The 14,959-nt window shown below is 55.4% G+C and overlaps 1 protein-coding gene across 1 annotated transcript in view; it reads right to left on the bottom strand.

The window, feature by feature from the left end:
- The window catches only part of CREB3L1 (cAMP responsive element binding protein 3 like 1), a 53,700-nt gene extending 40,775 nt beyond the window's left edge, over positions 1–12,925 (bottom strand). The window contains exon 1 of the mRNA XM_051964172.1: positions 12,724–12,925. Coding sequence (XP_051820132.1) covers positions 12,724–12,825 — 102 coding nt within the window. The 5' untranslated portion in view covers positions 12,826–12,925. The remainder of the gene's footprint in view (positions 1–12,723) is intronic.
- Between the last annotated feature and the right edge of the window lie 2,034 nt (positions 12,926–14,959).

Below are 14,959 nucleotides of genomic sequence, written 5' to 3'. Positions count from 1 at the left end.
AGTTTGCAAACACCATATATAATACAGATGTGTATATATACATAAAATTTGCAAAGTACTAGATATACATACACACGTATATGTGCATATATTGTTAAAGTTTTTAAAGCACTATATATATAGAGAGAGATTTAGGATTTGCAAAGCACCATATAAATGCACATATATTTAAAGTTTGCAAAATTTTTATATTTATATATACATTTATATTTATATATATAAAATTTATATAAATATAAATATATATATTTAAAGCATATATACATGCTTAAAGTTTTCAATGCATCATATACACATAGCTGCGTAAATATATTTAAAGTCCGCAAAGCACCCTATATGTACACATTTGTATTTAAAATTTGCAAAACACTTTTTATGTAGTCATATATGTATATGTATCTGCTTTCATGTTTGCAAAGCATTATATATATATATATATATATATATATATATATATATATGCACACACACACACATATATGTCTCACTCCGCCCTATATAAATAAATGCTAGTTATTGGCACTATTACGTTCACCATAGAATCCCAGGGTTTAGAGCTGGAAGGACCTTAGAGATCAGCTGTTCCATAAATCCACCCATAAACTCCTGAGTTAGAAATGAGGAAACGCATCCGAGGGAAGCGACGGCTCCAGGATTATGGGCTCCTAATGCCATGTGGGGGAGGGCCGGGCTGGAAGCCGGAAAGTTGCTGCCTCTGGGGCTCGGTAGCTGTGGACTCTGGGCCTGTCAGCTTCATGTCTCCAGGCTCCTGTTTCCTCATCCGTAAAATGAGAAGCTTGGGCTAGACTCTTTTTCAGCTCTAAATCCAGGGTGGGAAAAAGGGAGTGAGAGGCAGGCAGGATCTGAATCCAGATCTCCTGAGCCCGGCTCTTTGCTCGGCACAGGGTCTGTCACACATAAGGATTAAGAAATGTTTGTTGATGGACTGACTGGCAGGTGATGAAGATTACTGCCTTTGGGGCATCTTGTGCCCCGAATATGCTGGGACTTTCCCAGTCACGGGCTCAGGGAAGTGCTGAGGTGCTCTCCCTCTCCAAGGCCCTTCCTGCCCCCAGCTAACCCCGCAGGTGGGCCTGTCGAGAAGCCAGAGCCTGGTTCCAGGGGGGAACCGGCCCCGGCCTGAGTTCAGGAAGGTGAGGGGCGAGCGGTCGCCTCCTGGAAGGGGCCCTGGGTCTCCGGTTGGAGGAGCCGGGTTTGACCCTTCCTCCCTGTGCAACCTTAGACGAGCCGCTTCTGCTCTTGAGCCTCAGTTTCCCTTCCTGTAGAACGAAGCTTTCTCTGTCCCTTCCCTGCAGGCCCCCAGGAGGAAGGTCTCTCCAGCGGGGGAAGGCGCTCTGGCTCTATCCCAGCGCGGCCCATTTAGTGCCTACTTGTTCTGAGGCCCCATTTCTCCCTCAGTCTGCCTCCTTGGCCCAGGGTCTGGGGGGGGCGTGCCCTGCCAGACCCCCCTCCCCCCGGCCGGACCCGGGCAGCCAATGGGCTCCCGCGAACGGCCGGCGGCCCTCCCCCTCCTCAGACGTCCCGGGGAGCAGACTAGGTGAGCCTTGGCAGCGAGGCCGCCCAACAGAGTTGAGGCCAGGTCACTAAGGAGGAGCGCGGGTGGAAGCTTCGGCCCAACGTAAGGAAAAACTTCCTCATGGCCACAGTGGAACAACGGGCCCGGTGCCTCGGGAGGCGGCGAGCTCCTCTCCCTGAGGCCTCCGGGCCAGCGAGACCCGCCGAGGACTGGCTGCTCGTCGGAGACGTTGCCTCTTACTGGCGTTCTTATTTCTTTTTTCTTTTTTCAATTAACAAGCATTCTTTTTTTTCTCTCGGTTCTTGAAAAGAAAAAGAAAAGCCAGACCCAGCCTCTTACTAAAAAAAATGCAGATGGGTAAAGTAAATTCCCACACTGGCCACGTGAAAAATATACGGCTCATGGGGCATCTCAAGTCTGTGGGGTGTGTTGGTCAGTCAGTCAATCAATAAAGCATTTATTGAGCACCTACTGTATACGACAGATTCAAAGTTTGCAAAGCACTATATATATGTGTATATATATATATATATATGTCTCTCTCTATATATATATACATATGTTTCTAAATACATTTATGTCCCACTAGGGTCTGGGGTGACACAAAAAAAAAAATGTTGGTTTGATGTAGTATTTACAGTTCAGAAGTGAAGCCATGACCTTGGTGCTGATCTCACCTGTGTGAGTTTCTTCTCTCTGATTCACTTTCCTTATCTGTAAAATGGGATCACGATACCCACAATACCCACCCACCGGCGTGCAGGGAGGCTTAATGAGACAGTGCTAAGGGCTAAGAGTAAACAAATGCTTGCCCAGAGGATTCCCGTTCAGGAGCTCCGTGTTGGGCTGAGTGCGCCTCCAGGACAGGCTAAGTCGGAGGTTCGTGCTCCTGTGAGGCCCCCGATCATGGGGGCGCCTTTGTGAGGTGACGGAGGGCCTGATTTGGGCCGTGGTTGTTGCCGGGGCAGGACGGGGGCTCAGGGCTACGGTTTGGACACGTTTGCGGGTGGGACTAGCCCACGAAGGTCGGGCTCCTGCCCCATGGTCACCCGCGTCCAGCCGCACTAGGGGCCCGGCAGGCCCTCCGTCTGTGCGGCCAGTTCTGCTGCCCTCTCGCCCGCGGCCTCCCCCGGCCTGGCTGGGCTGGTTCTTCTGGTCTCCCTCTCCTGGGCTGCCGGTTCTGCCCTGCCCCATCCTGCTCTGCCTCCCGCACTCCCTCCCCGGGGCCGTCTCTGCTCGCCCAGGGCCTGCCGCCTTAAGAGGTTGTGAGCGGAGCTTCAGCAGCACCCGGGGCCTGGGGTTGCTGCTTCCCGGGCTCGGGGCCAGCTGGGCCGCGACTGACAGGCCGGGCTCCAAGGCTCTGGCTGGGATCCCCTTGGCCTCCTCCCTCCCTCGGCGAGCGATCCGCTCTTGCTTCCAGAGAGGTCAGTGGCCCCGTTTGAATTTTCCTCAGTTTTTATTTTTGGAAGGAGCCGAGTGCTGGGGAGCGGCTCGATTTTGGTGGCTCCCCCCGGGGGACTGTGGGGGCCAGGGCCCCTGGGATGGGCCCTGGATCCCGGCCTGGCCTGCTTGCTCCTCCTAAGTTCTGGAGCAGGGACCCAGGGCGAGAAGACCCCTTGCCAGCCTCTGCTCTCTGCGGCAGAACCTAGAACCGTGGCCTGCAGCCCCTCTTGGCTCGGCCAGAGCTCAGTCTCCCAGCACAGAAATAGGGAGTGGGGGGTTTCTGGGGGACAGTCCCGGAGCTGGGGCCCAGTTTTCCCACCAAGTCAGGACTGTTCCCCCCCCTCCCCCCAAACCAGGCAGGACCATTCAGAGGCGATATGGAGAGGGAGCGGCCATCAATAAGAGCTGAGTTCGAATATGACTCCGGAGGCTTACAGGCTCTGAGGTTCTAAGGGATCACTTGAGATCTCTGGGGTTCGGTCTCCTTATCTGTAAGTTAAGGCTCTAAGGTCCCCTCCAGCTCTGTACCAGGGTCTCATGAGCGCCCCCCCCCCCAGAACAAGCTCCTTGTGGGGCTCGAGCCGCCGCTCCCTCCCTCCCTTCTCTCCTCCTGCTCTCTCCCCTGCCCCCCACATCTGTTCCCGGGGTCGCCCTGCCCTGTGAGCGGCTCTCCCCGGGCGGCCCCGGGGAGGACCGTGGCGCGGAGGCCGGGTGAGAGCAGCCGGGGCAGGGGGACTCAGCGCTGAGCCTGACATCACAGAGCGGAGCAGCCGCAGCCCCTCCAGCTGGGGCCCTTCCAGCTGCTCCAGATGTCTCAGGAATGTGCTGAGCACAGAGCTCTACCTCCATCATCTTCCCCTCTTCCCCAGCCCTGCCCCCCAGCCCGCCCGCCCCGCCCCCAGCGCCTGCTCCCTTTCATCTCTTTTTGGCACGGGTCCGAGTACAAAGCCGGCCTGATCCAGGATTCCCCCTTCCCCGCCGGCCCCCCGAGGGAGGGGAACGAAGCAGGCCTGCCGGGGAGCACCCCTGGGAGCAGCCCCGAGGGGGGCGGGGGGCCGGGGTCTGAGGGATATGTGGGCCCAGCCGCACGTGCGTGTGCGTGTGTGCAATCCGGAGAAGACAGTTCATATGATCGCCCGAATGTGGAACTGATTTCCAGCCTGGGAGGAAGAATTATGGCTTTGGAAGGAACAGAGGGCAGGGACGGGCCTTCTCTCCTTCCCAAAGATCCAGGGCATGGGGAGCCAGCCCTGCCGGGTCGGAGGGGAGGCCGAGAGGGCCGGGGCATGGGCCGGAGCAGCTGTGGGACCTCGGAGCGGGGCTGGCCCACGGGGGCCCGAGTCCTGGGGCCGGAGCGGCGGGGGAAGGGACCCTCCAGGCCCCGGGCCGGACTAAGGCCCTCAGAGCCTTCCCGCTCTGTGGGCAGAAGCTGGCGGAGGCAGGACTGCATCAGGGAAGGCTGGCCGTGCTCCCTGCCAGGGGGGCTGGGGTCAGTCCTCGGGCCCCACTTCACAGCCCGAGTCCTCCCAGAACCTTACAGGAGGAGCGGCTTCCAAGGGAGGAGCACTTGGCTTCATCCCCAGCCCTGGCGGCCTCTCGGTGCCTCAGTTGGCGCGGATCTGTTGGGATGGGACTCGCTGGTGGGGACACTGTGCTCTTGGCCCAGCACAAGAAGCCGAATGAAAGCGGGGGGTGGATGGGGGGGGAGAGGGGAGCTGGGGTCACAGCGGGGCTCGGGCCTGGCAAGCTGCTCCCCCACAAGGGAGCCATCCCCCCCCCAAAAGGGCGTCCGGTGTGACATAACTACATAACATATAACAGCGACCCTGGGCTCTGGGACCACGGCTGGGATGGAAGAGGCGAGATTTTCTCTAAAGAGCTTTCTTTGGGCCTCCGAGAGATAAGGCAGAGCAGCCTTCCCATTCCTTAGAGGGGAGCGGTTCCCCCAGAACTTTCCCAGGGGGGCAAAGATCAGACTGCAAAAGGACAGATTTAGAGCAAAGAGGAGCCTTAGTTCTCACCTAGTCCGATCCTTCCCTTCATGGGAAGCTGAAACCCGCACCCCAGCGACTAGTGTGACTCCCGGGATGGGTCGGAGCTAGGTCTGGAAATTGGGGGATCCCTTCCCTCCTGTTGGGGGGCTGACATCAGGAGCTTCCACCACGGACCCCTGCCCTTGGAGGAAGAGCCCTCGGCAAGCGTAGTTTCTAGGACCTCGGCGGATATCGCGTCCGATGCCTTTGTTCTACAGAAGGGGAAACTGAGGCCCGGAGTGCAAAGGCGGCTTGTCCCAGTTCATTCGGGTGACAGGTTTGAGCCTTTAAGTCCCAATTCAACACATATTCCCACTCTTTCTCTTCAGAGTTCGAGCTCAGGTGTCAGAAGGCCTGACTGACCCTCTCCTTGGGCACTCGCTAACTATTTAACTTCAGGGAAATGACTTCAGTTTGACCCAAAATGAGGCTGGCAATCCCAGGACCACCCACCGGTCAGAATGTTGTGGGGAAAGGGCTTTAAAACCCTATGCAAATATGCGTTCAGGTAATGTGGGATCCGGTTTTTATCAGTAGTAGAGGACACGCTGGCTCTCCAGGGCCGACATCTGTCTCAGCCGGGGCCGGACTTCCCCGGAGGCAGGTAGGTTTTGTTTGGAGTCCCCAGCCCCCAAATGGCTCCTTGTAGAGACAGGAATGGCAGCTCCGGGCCCCCAGATCGGAAAAGACCCCAAAGGGCCTCGTGTCCTGGGACTGACCGACCGAGGCGGCCGCCTGGCCAGGAACGCTCCACCCGGCCCGGTCACCAGGTCAGTGCTGTTGAATGGAAGCTTTGGCCAAGCGGGGACAGAGGGCTTTGAGATCCAGGGACAGAGAAGGCTTTTCGGGGTGTTCCTCTGACCCGTTCTATCTGAATGTCAAAGTCGGGGGCCCTCCTCCACCTGGCGGCCCTTCTAGTCTCTTTGAAGGAGGAGGAGCCTTCTCCTTCTTTCCCCACGTACCCCAGCCCAGCTCAAGCCCTCCTCACCGCCCATTTATCCACCACCTCCGGCTCTATACGAGTGGGAGCTGTTAGGATGACCTCCCTTCTCCTTTCCTCATTTTGCCTAGCTAATAAATGGGTACATTGCGATCTGGGATCCTAGATTCTCACTCCCCGCCCCCATCTTTGCTCACCTTCTTCCACACCTTAGGCGCGTGCTCATAAACGGGAACGTTTTTAGACAAAGAGTATGGGAAAGCTCTCCATTCAGGGAGAATGCCCGCTCTCTTCAGGGAGGAACAGATGTGGACGAAAGGGACTGTGTAGGGGGCCCACGAGCACCCTGACGGATGCATTCTAAGGTCACAAGACTAAGATCTGGAGCTGGCCAGGGCCTTAGAGGGAAGCTAATCCGCCTCCATTTTGGAGCCGAATGAAGCGAGAGCCCAAGGAGCCAAGTTACTTGTCTAGGATTTGAACCCAGCTCCTAGAACTTCAGAGCCTTGCCATTCTAACCCACGGTCTCCTGTGAGAGTCCCTGAACTGGGGCTGTATGTGTCACTCGGGCAGGGCAAGGAACAGGTCCCAAGCCTCCACAGGTCAGCAGCTTGGATCCAGCATCCTAGACCATCCCCAAGGGTTCTCCCTCACTCAGCACTGGCACCTGGGCTTCTGAAACATCAGGGGGATGGACGTTTAATCCAACCCCTTTTATAACCGAATCCTTCAATAGATAAAGGGGGTTAAATGGTTGGTCTGGGTCACGTGATTCTGCCCCCAAACCCGGTGCATTTGTCAAGGCTGCCCCACACTGTGCGTTAGGGGAGCGCCCCATGCTTTTGCGGACCCGTAGCCGGGTGCCCCGCCACCGACTCTGGTGGGTCAAGGGCAGGAAGAGTAACCTTGGGAGAGGAGAGAAATCTCCCTGGTAATTGCCCTCCCTTTTGTCAGGTAGTCTCTATTCCTGCTGAAACACAGACATTCCAGGTTGAGACTTGGGGGCCAGAGAATGGCTGCTGCAGCCTGAGGTGGGAAAACAGAGAGAAATCTGGTCTCAATAAGGCCGGGAAGGCAGACACACACCCAGTGCCTCCGAGATTCAGAGCCCCAGCGTGTCCCGGGTAACCAGAGGGTCCTTCTGAGAGCAAGGGCACCGGCAAGTCCTCGGCCGGGCTCCCCCTGGGCCGCAGCTTTGGACGCCCCGAATCTAAAGAAATCCAAGTCTCTAGAAAGTCTCAGACCACCCCAAAGGCCTTTGGCCTTCCCCCTTCCCCTCACTGATTGTCCCCAGACCGAAGCCGAGAGATCTAAGTGGACTTTTTTTAACCTCGGAATGTCAGGGAAAAGGGAAACAGCTGGATGCTGCAGGCTCTGAGGGCTGTGCCCAGTGGCCCAGTGGTTAGAGCTCGGTGCTAATGGAGGCCAGTCACAGATCATACTTTACTGAAGTCAGCTGCTTTTTCTCCCAGCCTCAAGACAGCCCAGATCCAGATGGGCCATCATTGCATATCATGGGTCTGAAGCTGAGTCAGCATTCCGCCTCAAGTCTGGGACTCCCGGGAGGTTCAGGTCCCAGAGACTTTGGGGATTTATCGCTCTTGTTTTAATTCCCTAATTAGATTGAATGCTCCTAGCGGGCCGGTCCCGTCTCTGTTTCTCTCTGAATCCCCCCCGCACCTCAGTACGGTATTTTGCTCCTATTGGATGTTTCATAAATGTTTACTGAGTGGATGAGTGTATGAACGGGGCTGACTGTTGGTCCTGGGGGGGATTGGGGTTTAAGAGAGTGCACGGCTCACTTCTACCACCGAGAACAGCTCGAGTTTAAAGACACTATTATTATAGGGAAGGAATGGCTCATCTAGAGCTGTGGGATTGTGGGGGGCCAAAGTTGGGGAGCAGAACAGTGCATCTGGACCCAAAGAGTCAGGGTTTAGGAAGTAACAGCCAATGCCAAGAAACATGGCCCAGCACCCAAATCCCAAATCCTAGGGGTTGGGGGGTGGGGTACCCTCCCTCAAGCCCTGGAGGGAAACCTCTGGATTTGGAATTAATGATATGACTTCTCGATCTGTCTAAAGGTAGCCAAGGTCTCCTCATAAAGGGCCATATAGTTTAATAGGACGACCCTAAATCACATTGATGTCTCAAGTCCCCTACATTTTCCAGTGGTCATTTGGTGGTTGGGGGCGGGGAGGCTCCTTCGCTTTTTTAATTTTCCTAGAAAGCCCCGACAGGAGGGAGACCGAGGACTCTTGGACCAGACTTAGCTCTCTCTCCCTTTTCTGGGCCGAACCCTGGACACCTCTGCCCCTCACCTCCCCCATCTGTTGGGAAGTTAATGAGTTTACTGTGTAAACATCCTCACAGGCAGCTTCCTGCTGCTCCCCTCCAAGACAACAGCTTTCACTCCAGTCCACACGGAGAGGCAGCCCCGGCTCTCCCCTACCCCACCCTCTCACTCTCCCAGCTGGGGCTCTTCCCGGATCCGAGGGCCATTTCCTGGGGTGGAAGGCTCTCTTTAGGATCTGGGGGAGGTTCTGGGTCTGCTCACCCCCCACTTCTCTAGTTAGACACCCCAAACACAGAGGGGCAGGGAGACCCAAAGGCTTTGCCACATAAGTAATACTTCTATTCTCCCTTGGGTTCTTCCCTATTCCCACCCATGGGTACCCAAGTTCCCCCCACCAATCTTCCAGTGTCCAAAGAGCACAAGAGGGGACATCGAGGAAGGCTCTATTCAAGGGGCCTTCATCACAGGGTTTGGGGAGGGGAGAGGGGGCCGTGATTCCTCAGCAAAGGAGCCGGACTAGCCTCTGTTTTGATTCTTTCTTTCTTTTTCCCCTAACTTTTATTTTCAGAAGAGCCAGTTAATACCCTGCTCTCCAGTTTCCTTATTTCAACATAAGAGCTTCCAGCCTTTCCCTACTCTTTCACTCAGCGGAAATTCTTTTCTCCGAAGGGTATTTGCATTTGCTGTAGTGGAAAGAACCTTGGCTGGGGGAACCCGATTCGAATCTCATCTGTCGCTCATACCCGCTGCCATTTTGGGCAAGGCGATTAACCCTTCTTGGGCCTCCGTTTCCTCATTTGTAAAACGCAAAGCCTGAGGTCCCTTCCAGACCCGCGAGGCCCCGGGAAGAAGAGACAGACTTCCTCAGTACAATGAATTAACAGAATCCCTGGATGCCATAGTGTCATTTTACAGATAGGGAAACTGAGGACTAGAAAAGGGAAGTATTAAAAATAGCCACACTTGTATACAGTCCTAAAGTTTGCAGAGTCAGCATGATCCATTGGGCAAAGAACAGTTCTCAAAGCTACAAAAACCCCAGTACAAGTTCTTCCTCCAACACCCGCTGTCTGTATGACCATGGGCAAGTCACCTTAGCTCCCAATGGCCCTAAGTTGCAAAGAAGCTGCCAACCTTATTTGTAGAGGGAACTTCCTCACTTGGGAGGTCCCCATCCAAAGACATCACCGCTCTATTTAAGGTTGGGAAAAATATATGTGTTACCCAGCTATCTTAGAATAAGAAGGTGCTCTGATAAGCTGGAGTCTTAGCTCCTTTAGTAGTTACTCAACCTACTCCTTTTAGGGGAACCCCTTCCCAGGATAACATAGAGAAGAATGGAAAAAGTTTGACGGGCGGGGATTCCCTTTGCTGCTGACAGTCCCCAGTTACCATTTGGGCAGCGGTAGGAAAGTGAGGTGGCTCTTGGTTCTGCCCTTGAGTTGTTACTTTGGTCTGAATAAACTCAGCAGATTCTTCCAGCTGCCCATTCAGCCCTTCACCCCTAGGTGCTCAGTTAAATCGCCGCCCAGTCCCACCGGAAAGGGCCGCGAGGTCCCACGGTGGTGTCCAGGCTGCGGCCCCATCAAGGGGGAGTTGGAGCTGGTAAGGAGTCTGTCCTGGAGCAGCCCAGAGTCATACCTAGATATGGGCAGGGAGGGTGTTGGGAAAAGCCTTCAATTCGGGGGTGAGGAGGCATCTGAGGGAAGGAAGAGAAAACTTGCCCTAGTGATCACCGCTGCCCATGACTGCCGTTAACTAACCAATATGGTTAGTGAGGTCTCAGTTTCCCCATCTGGGGACTGCCCTGACTGCCTCATATGGTGAGCACTGACAGCCCTATCACTACAAATTAAGCCCTCCAATTCTTGGGACTCTGTAAAATGAGAACAATAAGGTGGCAAACATGTGCATAATCACATTACATGCCAGGTACTATGGGACGTGCTTTCTTATTTTAAACAAATATTATCTCCTTTGATCCTTACAACAGCTCTGGAAGCCGGATACTCTACTCTCATAGCACCTTATAAGAGGGCTGGGGAACACACATCCCTGAGAATTTAAGGGGAACACGGAGGGCACCTTTCTCCGGGTCCTCCAAGAAGCAACAGTGACCGGAGGCCCTGGAAACTCTTCCCTAATGCAGAGCCCACCCATGAGAGACTGTCCTGCTCTGACTGGGAGGGGAGGCCTTCCCATGGGGAAGACAGCATGAAAGAGCTCTGGGGAAAGTCTGGCTTCTCTCAAGGGAGCTCACGGGGAGAGTGGCCAGCGCACTGAACTGGACATCAGGCAGCTCTGGATTTGGCTCCTGTTCAGACGCTATATAATCCTGGGCAAGTCATTACTACTTTCACGATCTAAACCAAGTCACCTCATCTCCCTGAACCTCAGTTTACCTATCTATAAAGGGGGGATAAAAAAGGCATCTACTTCGCAGGGTGGCCGTGAAGAATTAATGAGATAACACAAGAAAAGCATTTTGCAACCCTCAGAGCGCTATATAAATGCCAGCTGTTATTATTCTGGATAAATCACAAGCCAGAGAGGCCGCAGATCCCCTCTCGGAGCTGGGTCAGACGGCAGTTGATTTACAGTATGGAGTTAGGCTGCTCTGCTTCTTTTTCTCATTAGCAGAAGACCCGCTCGTGGACTTTAAGCCTTAGAAATAATCTTTTTTGGTTCTGCCTTCCCTTTCAGTTTGCAGATGGGCAAACTGAGGCTTGGGGAAATGAAGTGATTTTCATGAAGTCATACAGGTAGTGAGAGAACTAAGAATAAAATGCAGGTCTTTTGACTTAAAAGTCAGCTCTGTTCTTTGCCACATGCTCCTCTGTGACTTCATTCATTCCTTCCTTCATTCATTCCTTCATTCTTTCCTTCCACTCACATTGACTGAGGCTCTGCTGGTGCGAGTAAGCAGTCAAAAGTGTCTAAGGCGTGATTCCTAGTCTCAAGTGAGGGATCTACAAGCTCACTTTTCCTTTCTGTAACAGGGGCCAGTCTCCCCAGTCTGGGGGGTGCAGGGTGGGATTAACGCTCCTCTCCAAGGGGCCAGGGTACTGGGCTCTTGGCCTTTCTGGGCAAGTTCTCAGAGGCTAATTGGCAGCTTGGTACCCAGGGTAATTGGGGCCTGAGGGAGACCGGGGTGGCCTGGGGGACCCAGGGGAACTTGGGCCCTGGATGAATTAACCTGCAGGGATCCTGCCGGACCGACTTCCAAACCCCAGGCATACCTCCAAGCCACACAGGGGCCTGGGATTTTAACTGGGCAGATCCTTCCAAAGCCAAATATTTTCTCCCGAGACTGAGCCCACGCCCTGCCCCCATCCCCCTCCATTCACCATCAGGGCCTTAGGGCTGAGCTTACTGGAGGGAGGACACATTTCCTTAGGAGGAAGGAGGGGGAATGCCCATCTTCTCTGCCCACTTCCATCCTTTTCTTACAAAGGAGTGCGCGGGGCTGGTCTCTGCGCTCTGTCCTGGGGGTCCCTCTCTTATTCTGCCCCGGGCTGGTGGGGAGTCGGCAGCCCCCTTTTACGACTGGTCTGGCATCAATCCAGATTGTGTCACCCAAGGGGCGCCAGGGTTGGGCTTTCTCTGGCTTTGGGCAGATTACTCCTCTCCTGTCTCCCCCCAGGATCAGACTGCACCCTTTGCTCTAGGAGACAAAAGGGGGGGGGGGGAAGAATCGACTGAGGGGGAGGGGAATCGTCCGCGGTTCTTTCCTCGGGTCGGAATGGCCCTATTGCCACGAGATACCCTTTCCCCACCCTTCCCTACAGCGAAGAGTCCCCGGAACTGGGTGGAAATTCACCCTCCGAAGGCGCCCCCGGGGCTAGAGCTGGAGTAGGGGTCGGGGTTAGATCTCAGCCTCTCGGGTCCCCGGGTCCCACGCCAGCTGGCCTTGGAGAGAAACCAGGTTCCGAGTAGGGGGGAGGGAAGAAGCGAGGGAAAGGGGCACAACTGCCTCCTTCCAGGTTGGCCCATTGTTTCCCCCGCCAGCGTCCATCCCCTCAGCGCCGGCTGTCAGAGGGGCTGGAGTGGGTGACCTGTCAGTGAAGGCGGCCAAGTGCCAGCGCGCTGGCCCCGAGGGCGGCTCGGGGCTCTGGCGGTTTCCCTCCTGCCCCTACCGCCTTCCCTGAGTCACCTCATTTTTCCACTCGGGCTCTGAATGCTACTCCCACCGCTCCCTCCAGGGGGGATGGCACAGGTCTCAACTGCTGTACCCGGGGGCGCGCCAGACGGCGCCAGGGGGTTAGAACTGGGTCTCTGCTGCCTCCGTGTGTGTGCGCGCGTGCGAGTGCGTGTGAGTGTGAGTGTGAGTGTGTGTGAATATGAGTGTGTGTGAATGTGAGTGTGTTAGTGTGAGTGTGTGTGAGTGTGTGTATATGTGTGTGTGTGTGTGTGCGTGCGCTCAGCAGCGGGGGCGACGAGTGGCTGCGGGGCGCAGACCCCTTGCCTTCCTTACCGCATTGCTCAGGAAATCCGCCTCGTTGAGATCGCCCAGGTCCAGAAAGCTGGAGCCCGGGAAGAGCCTGTCTGCCGGGAAGGGCTCTAAGACGGCGTCCATGGTGTCCGGCTTCCAGGACCCCCGGAGGTGATGCGGGCACAACACCCCCTCTCCTGCCGGGCTCGGTCAGCCAGCGCTGAGGCGCGCCCAGGTCGCCGAGCTCTCCTGCAAGCCCCCGGCGAGCTTGGGGGGCTGGTCTGGCCGGGGGGCGACGGCGACGGCGGTGCAGCCGGAGTGTGGGCTCGGGGCGCCGGAGCCGGGTTCTCAGGGCATGGGCGAGCCGCGGGCAGGGCAGCGGGGCTCCCGGCGTGTGGGGGGCATCTCTCCACCCCGGGCAAAGCTAGATTCCATGGGGAGCAGCCGGGCCGGAGCCGTGGGGGCTCCCGCCCCTCCCAGGGGCTGGGCGGGAGCCTGGAGCGGGGGCGCTCGGGCCTCCCCCGGGACTGGGTGGGAGCCGGAGCTCGAGCGCTCTCCTCTCCGCTCCCTCGGTGCGTTTCTCCCTCCGCACCCTCCTGTCACTTTCCTCGTCTCCGAAGCCGGGAAAGCCGAGCTCCTCCAGCCTGGCTCGGTTGCCACGCCTCCATCCTCAATATTCAGCAGCCTCCCTCAGAGTAAGGCGATTGGGGGCGGGCCTTCTCTCCCAGGCCCCGCCCTTTAAAGAGGCAGCCACGTCGAGGAGCAGCCCTTTGCATTCCCTGCGGGCAGAATTCTCGCCCCCGAACCAGGGGCACGATCAACAGCGTGGGACGCCGGGCTCCTGGGAGGGAAGTGGGCCCCAGTCCCTGGGCAGAGTCCTCAGCAGGTGCCCACAGACCCAGCTTCTTCTCTGCTGGGCCGGCCTCCCTTCCCTGGCAATAATTGGCAAGTGCCGGGCGTTTCCGTTCCAACCCTGTTATGGAAACAGGAGCAAAAAGGAACCGTGAGCTAGAAAATCCCAGGTTATTGTTCCTCCGCCGAGCGGAATAGAAACGCCGGCAGCTCCTAGCAGGAGGCCTTGCACATAGTAGGCACTCAGTTCCGTTCAACCATACAGTCTTTTCGCCAGCATTACTTTAGCCGGTCCACGGGATCATAGATTTAGACTTAAGAGTCCAGTCTGTCATATTACCTATAGGAAACTGAGGCACGGGAAGGGAACTGGTTTGCCCAAGACCAGGATTTGAGCCTGGGCGCTCTGACCGAAGCGGGGGGATAAGCCAAGTCGCAGCTGCTCAAACCGTGGTTCTCAACCCAATATGAGGTCTCGTCATAGAATATGGGAGTCGCGGAAAATGATTTATTATTAATAAAAGTTGGCTTGCCTATGTATTTTACAGCTTCCATCCCCTGGTGGTGTCGACATTTCTAAGGCGAAAAGGTGTGAAGGAAAAATGTTGAAAAAGGCCTGGGTAGGTGACGAGGTGGCTCAGCGGAGAGAGCACCGGGCCTGGAATCAAAAAAATCCCAGTCTAAATTCCACCGCAGACGCCAGTTATGGGAAAACCAGGTCACCCCTGTTTCCCTTAATCCACTGGAGAAAGAAATGGCAACTGCTCCACTGTCTGCCAAGAGAATCCCGTGCACAGTAGGGTCCACGGGTCACAGAGTCAGGTACACTGAGGCGTAAGACTGATGGCCGAAGGTCCCTGAAAAGAGATTGAATTCAATTTGATTCAGCACTTACTAGACGCCTACTGTATTCAAGGTTCTGTACTAGGAGGAGAAATCCATTAAGTTCTAGTTGTTGAAAGAACAGTGGCACCGGATTCCTCCGCTCCAAAAGCTCTTTTTAAGGTGGCTTCTAGCTTGAAGTCCTTGACTTTATGAGAGGCAGCATGGGTTTAGGATTCATTTCTTATAGCCCAGGATTCTGCCTGAACGTCCAAGAGTTTGTTGTTGTTATGTTGGGGGGCCACAAATCAGTTAGTCTTTCTGCAACTCCTTTTTCTTGTCTGGAGATGGAGAATAACAGCAGCATCCTAGTGAATGAGTAGAGTCCCGGATTTAGAACTGAAAAAATGCAGGTTCAGTTCTCATCCTAGACACTTCTTAGTGGTCGTTACCTTACTGATAAAGTGAGGGGCTAGCAGTTTTTTTTATCATAACTTTTTATTGACAGAACCCATGCCTGGGTAATTTTTGACAACATTATCCCTTGCACTCACTTCTGTTCTGACTTTTCCCCTCCCTCCCTCCACCCCCTCCCCCGGACGGC

This window comes from Antechinus flavipes, chromosome 6, assembly GCF_016432865.1.
Source record: "Antechinus flavipes isolate AdamAnt ecotype Samford, QLD, Australia chromosome 6, AdamAnt_v2, whole genome shotgun sequence".
Taxonomy (NCBI): domain Eukaryota; kingdom Metazoa; phylum Chordata; class Mammalia; order Dasyuromorphia; family Dasyuridae; genus Antechinus; species Antechinus flavipes.
This window is presented reverse-complemented; position numbering and strand designations above follow the sequence as displayed.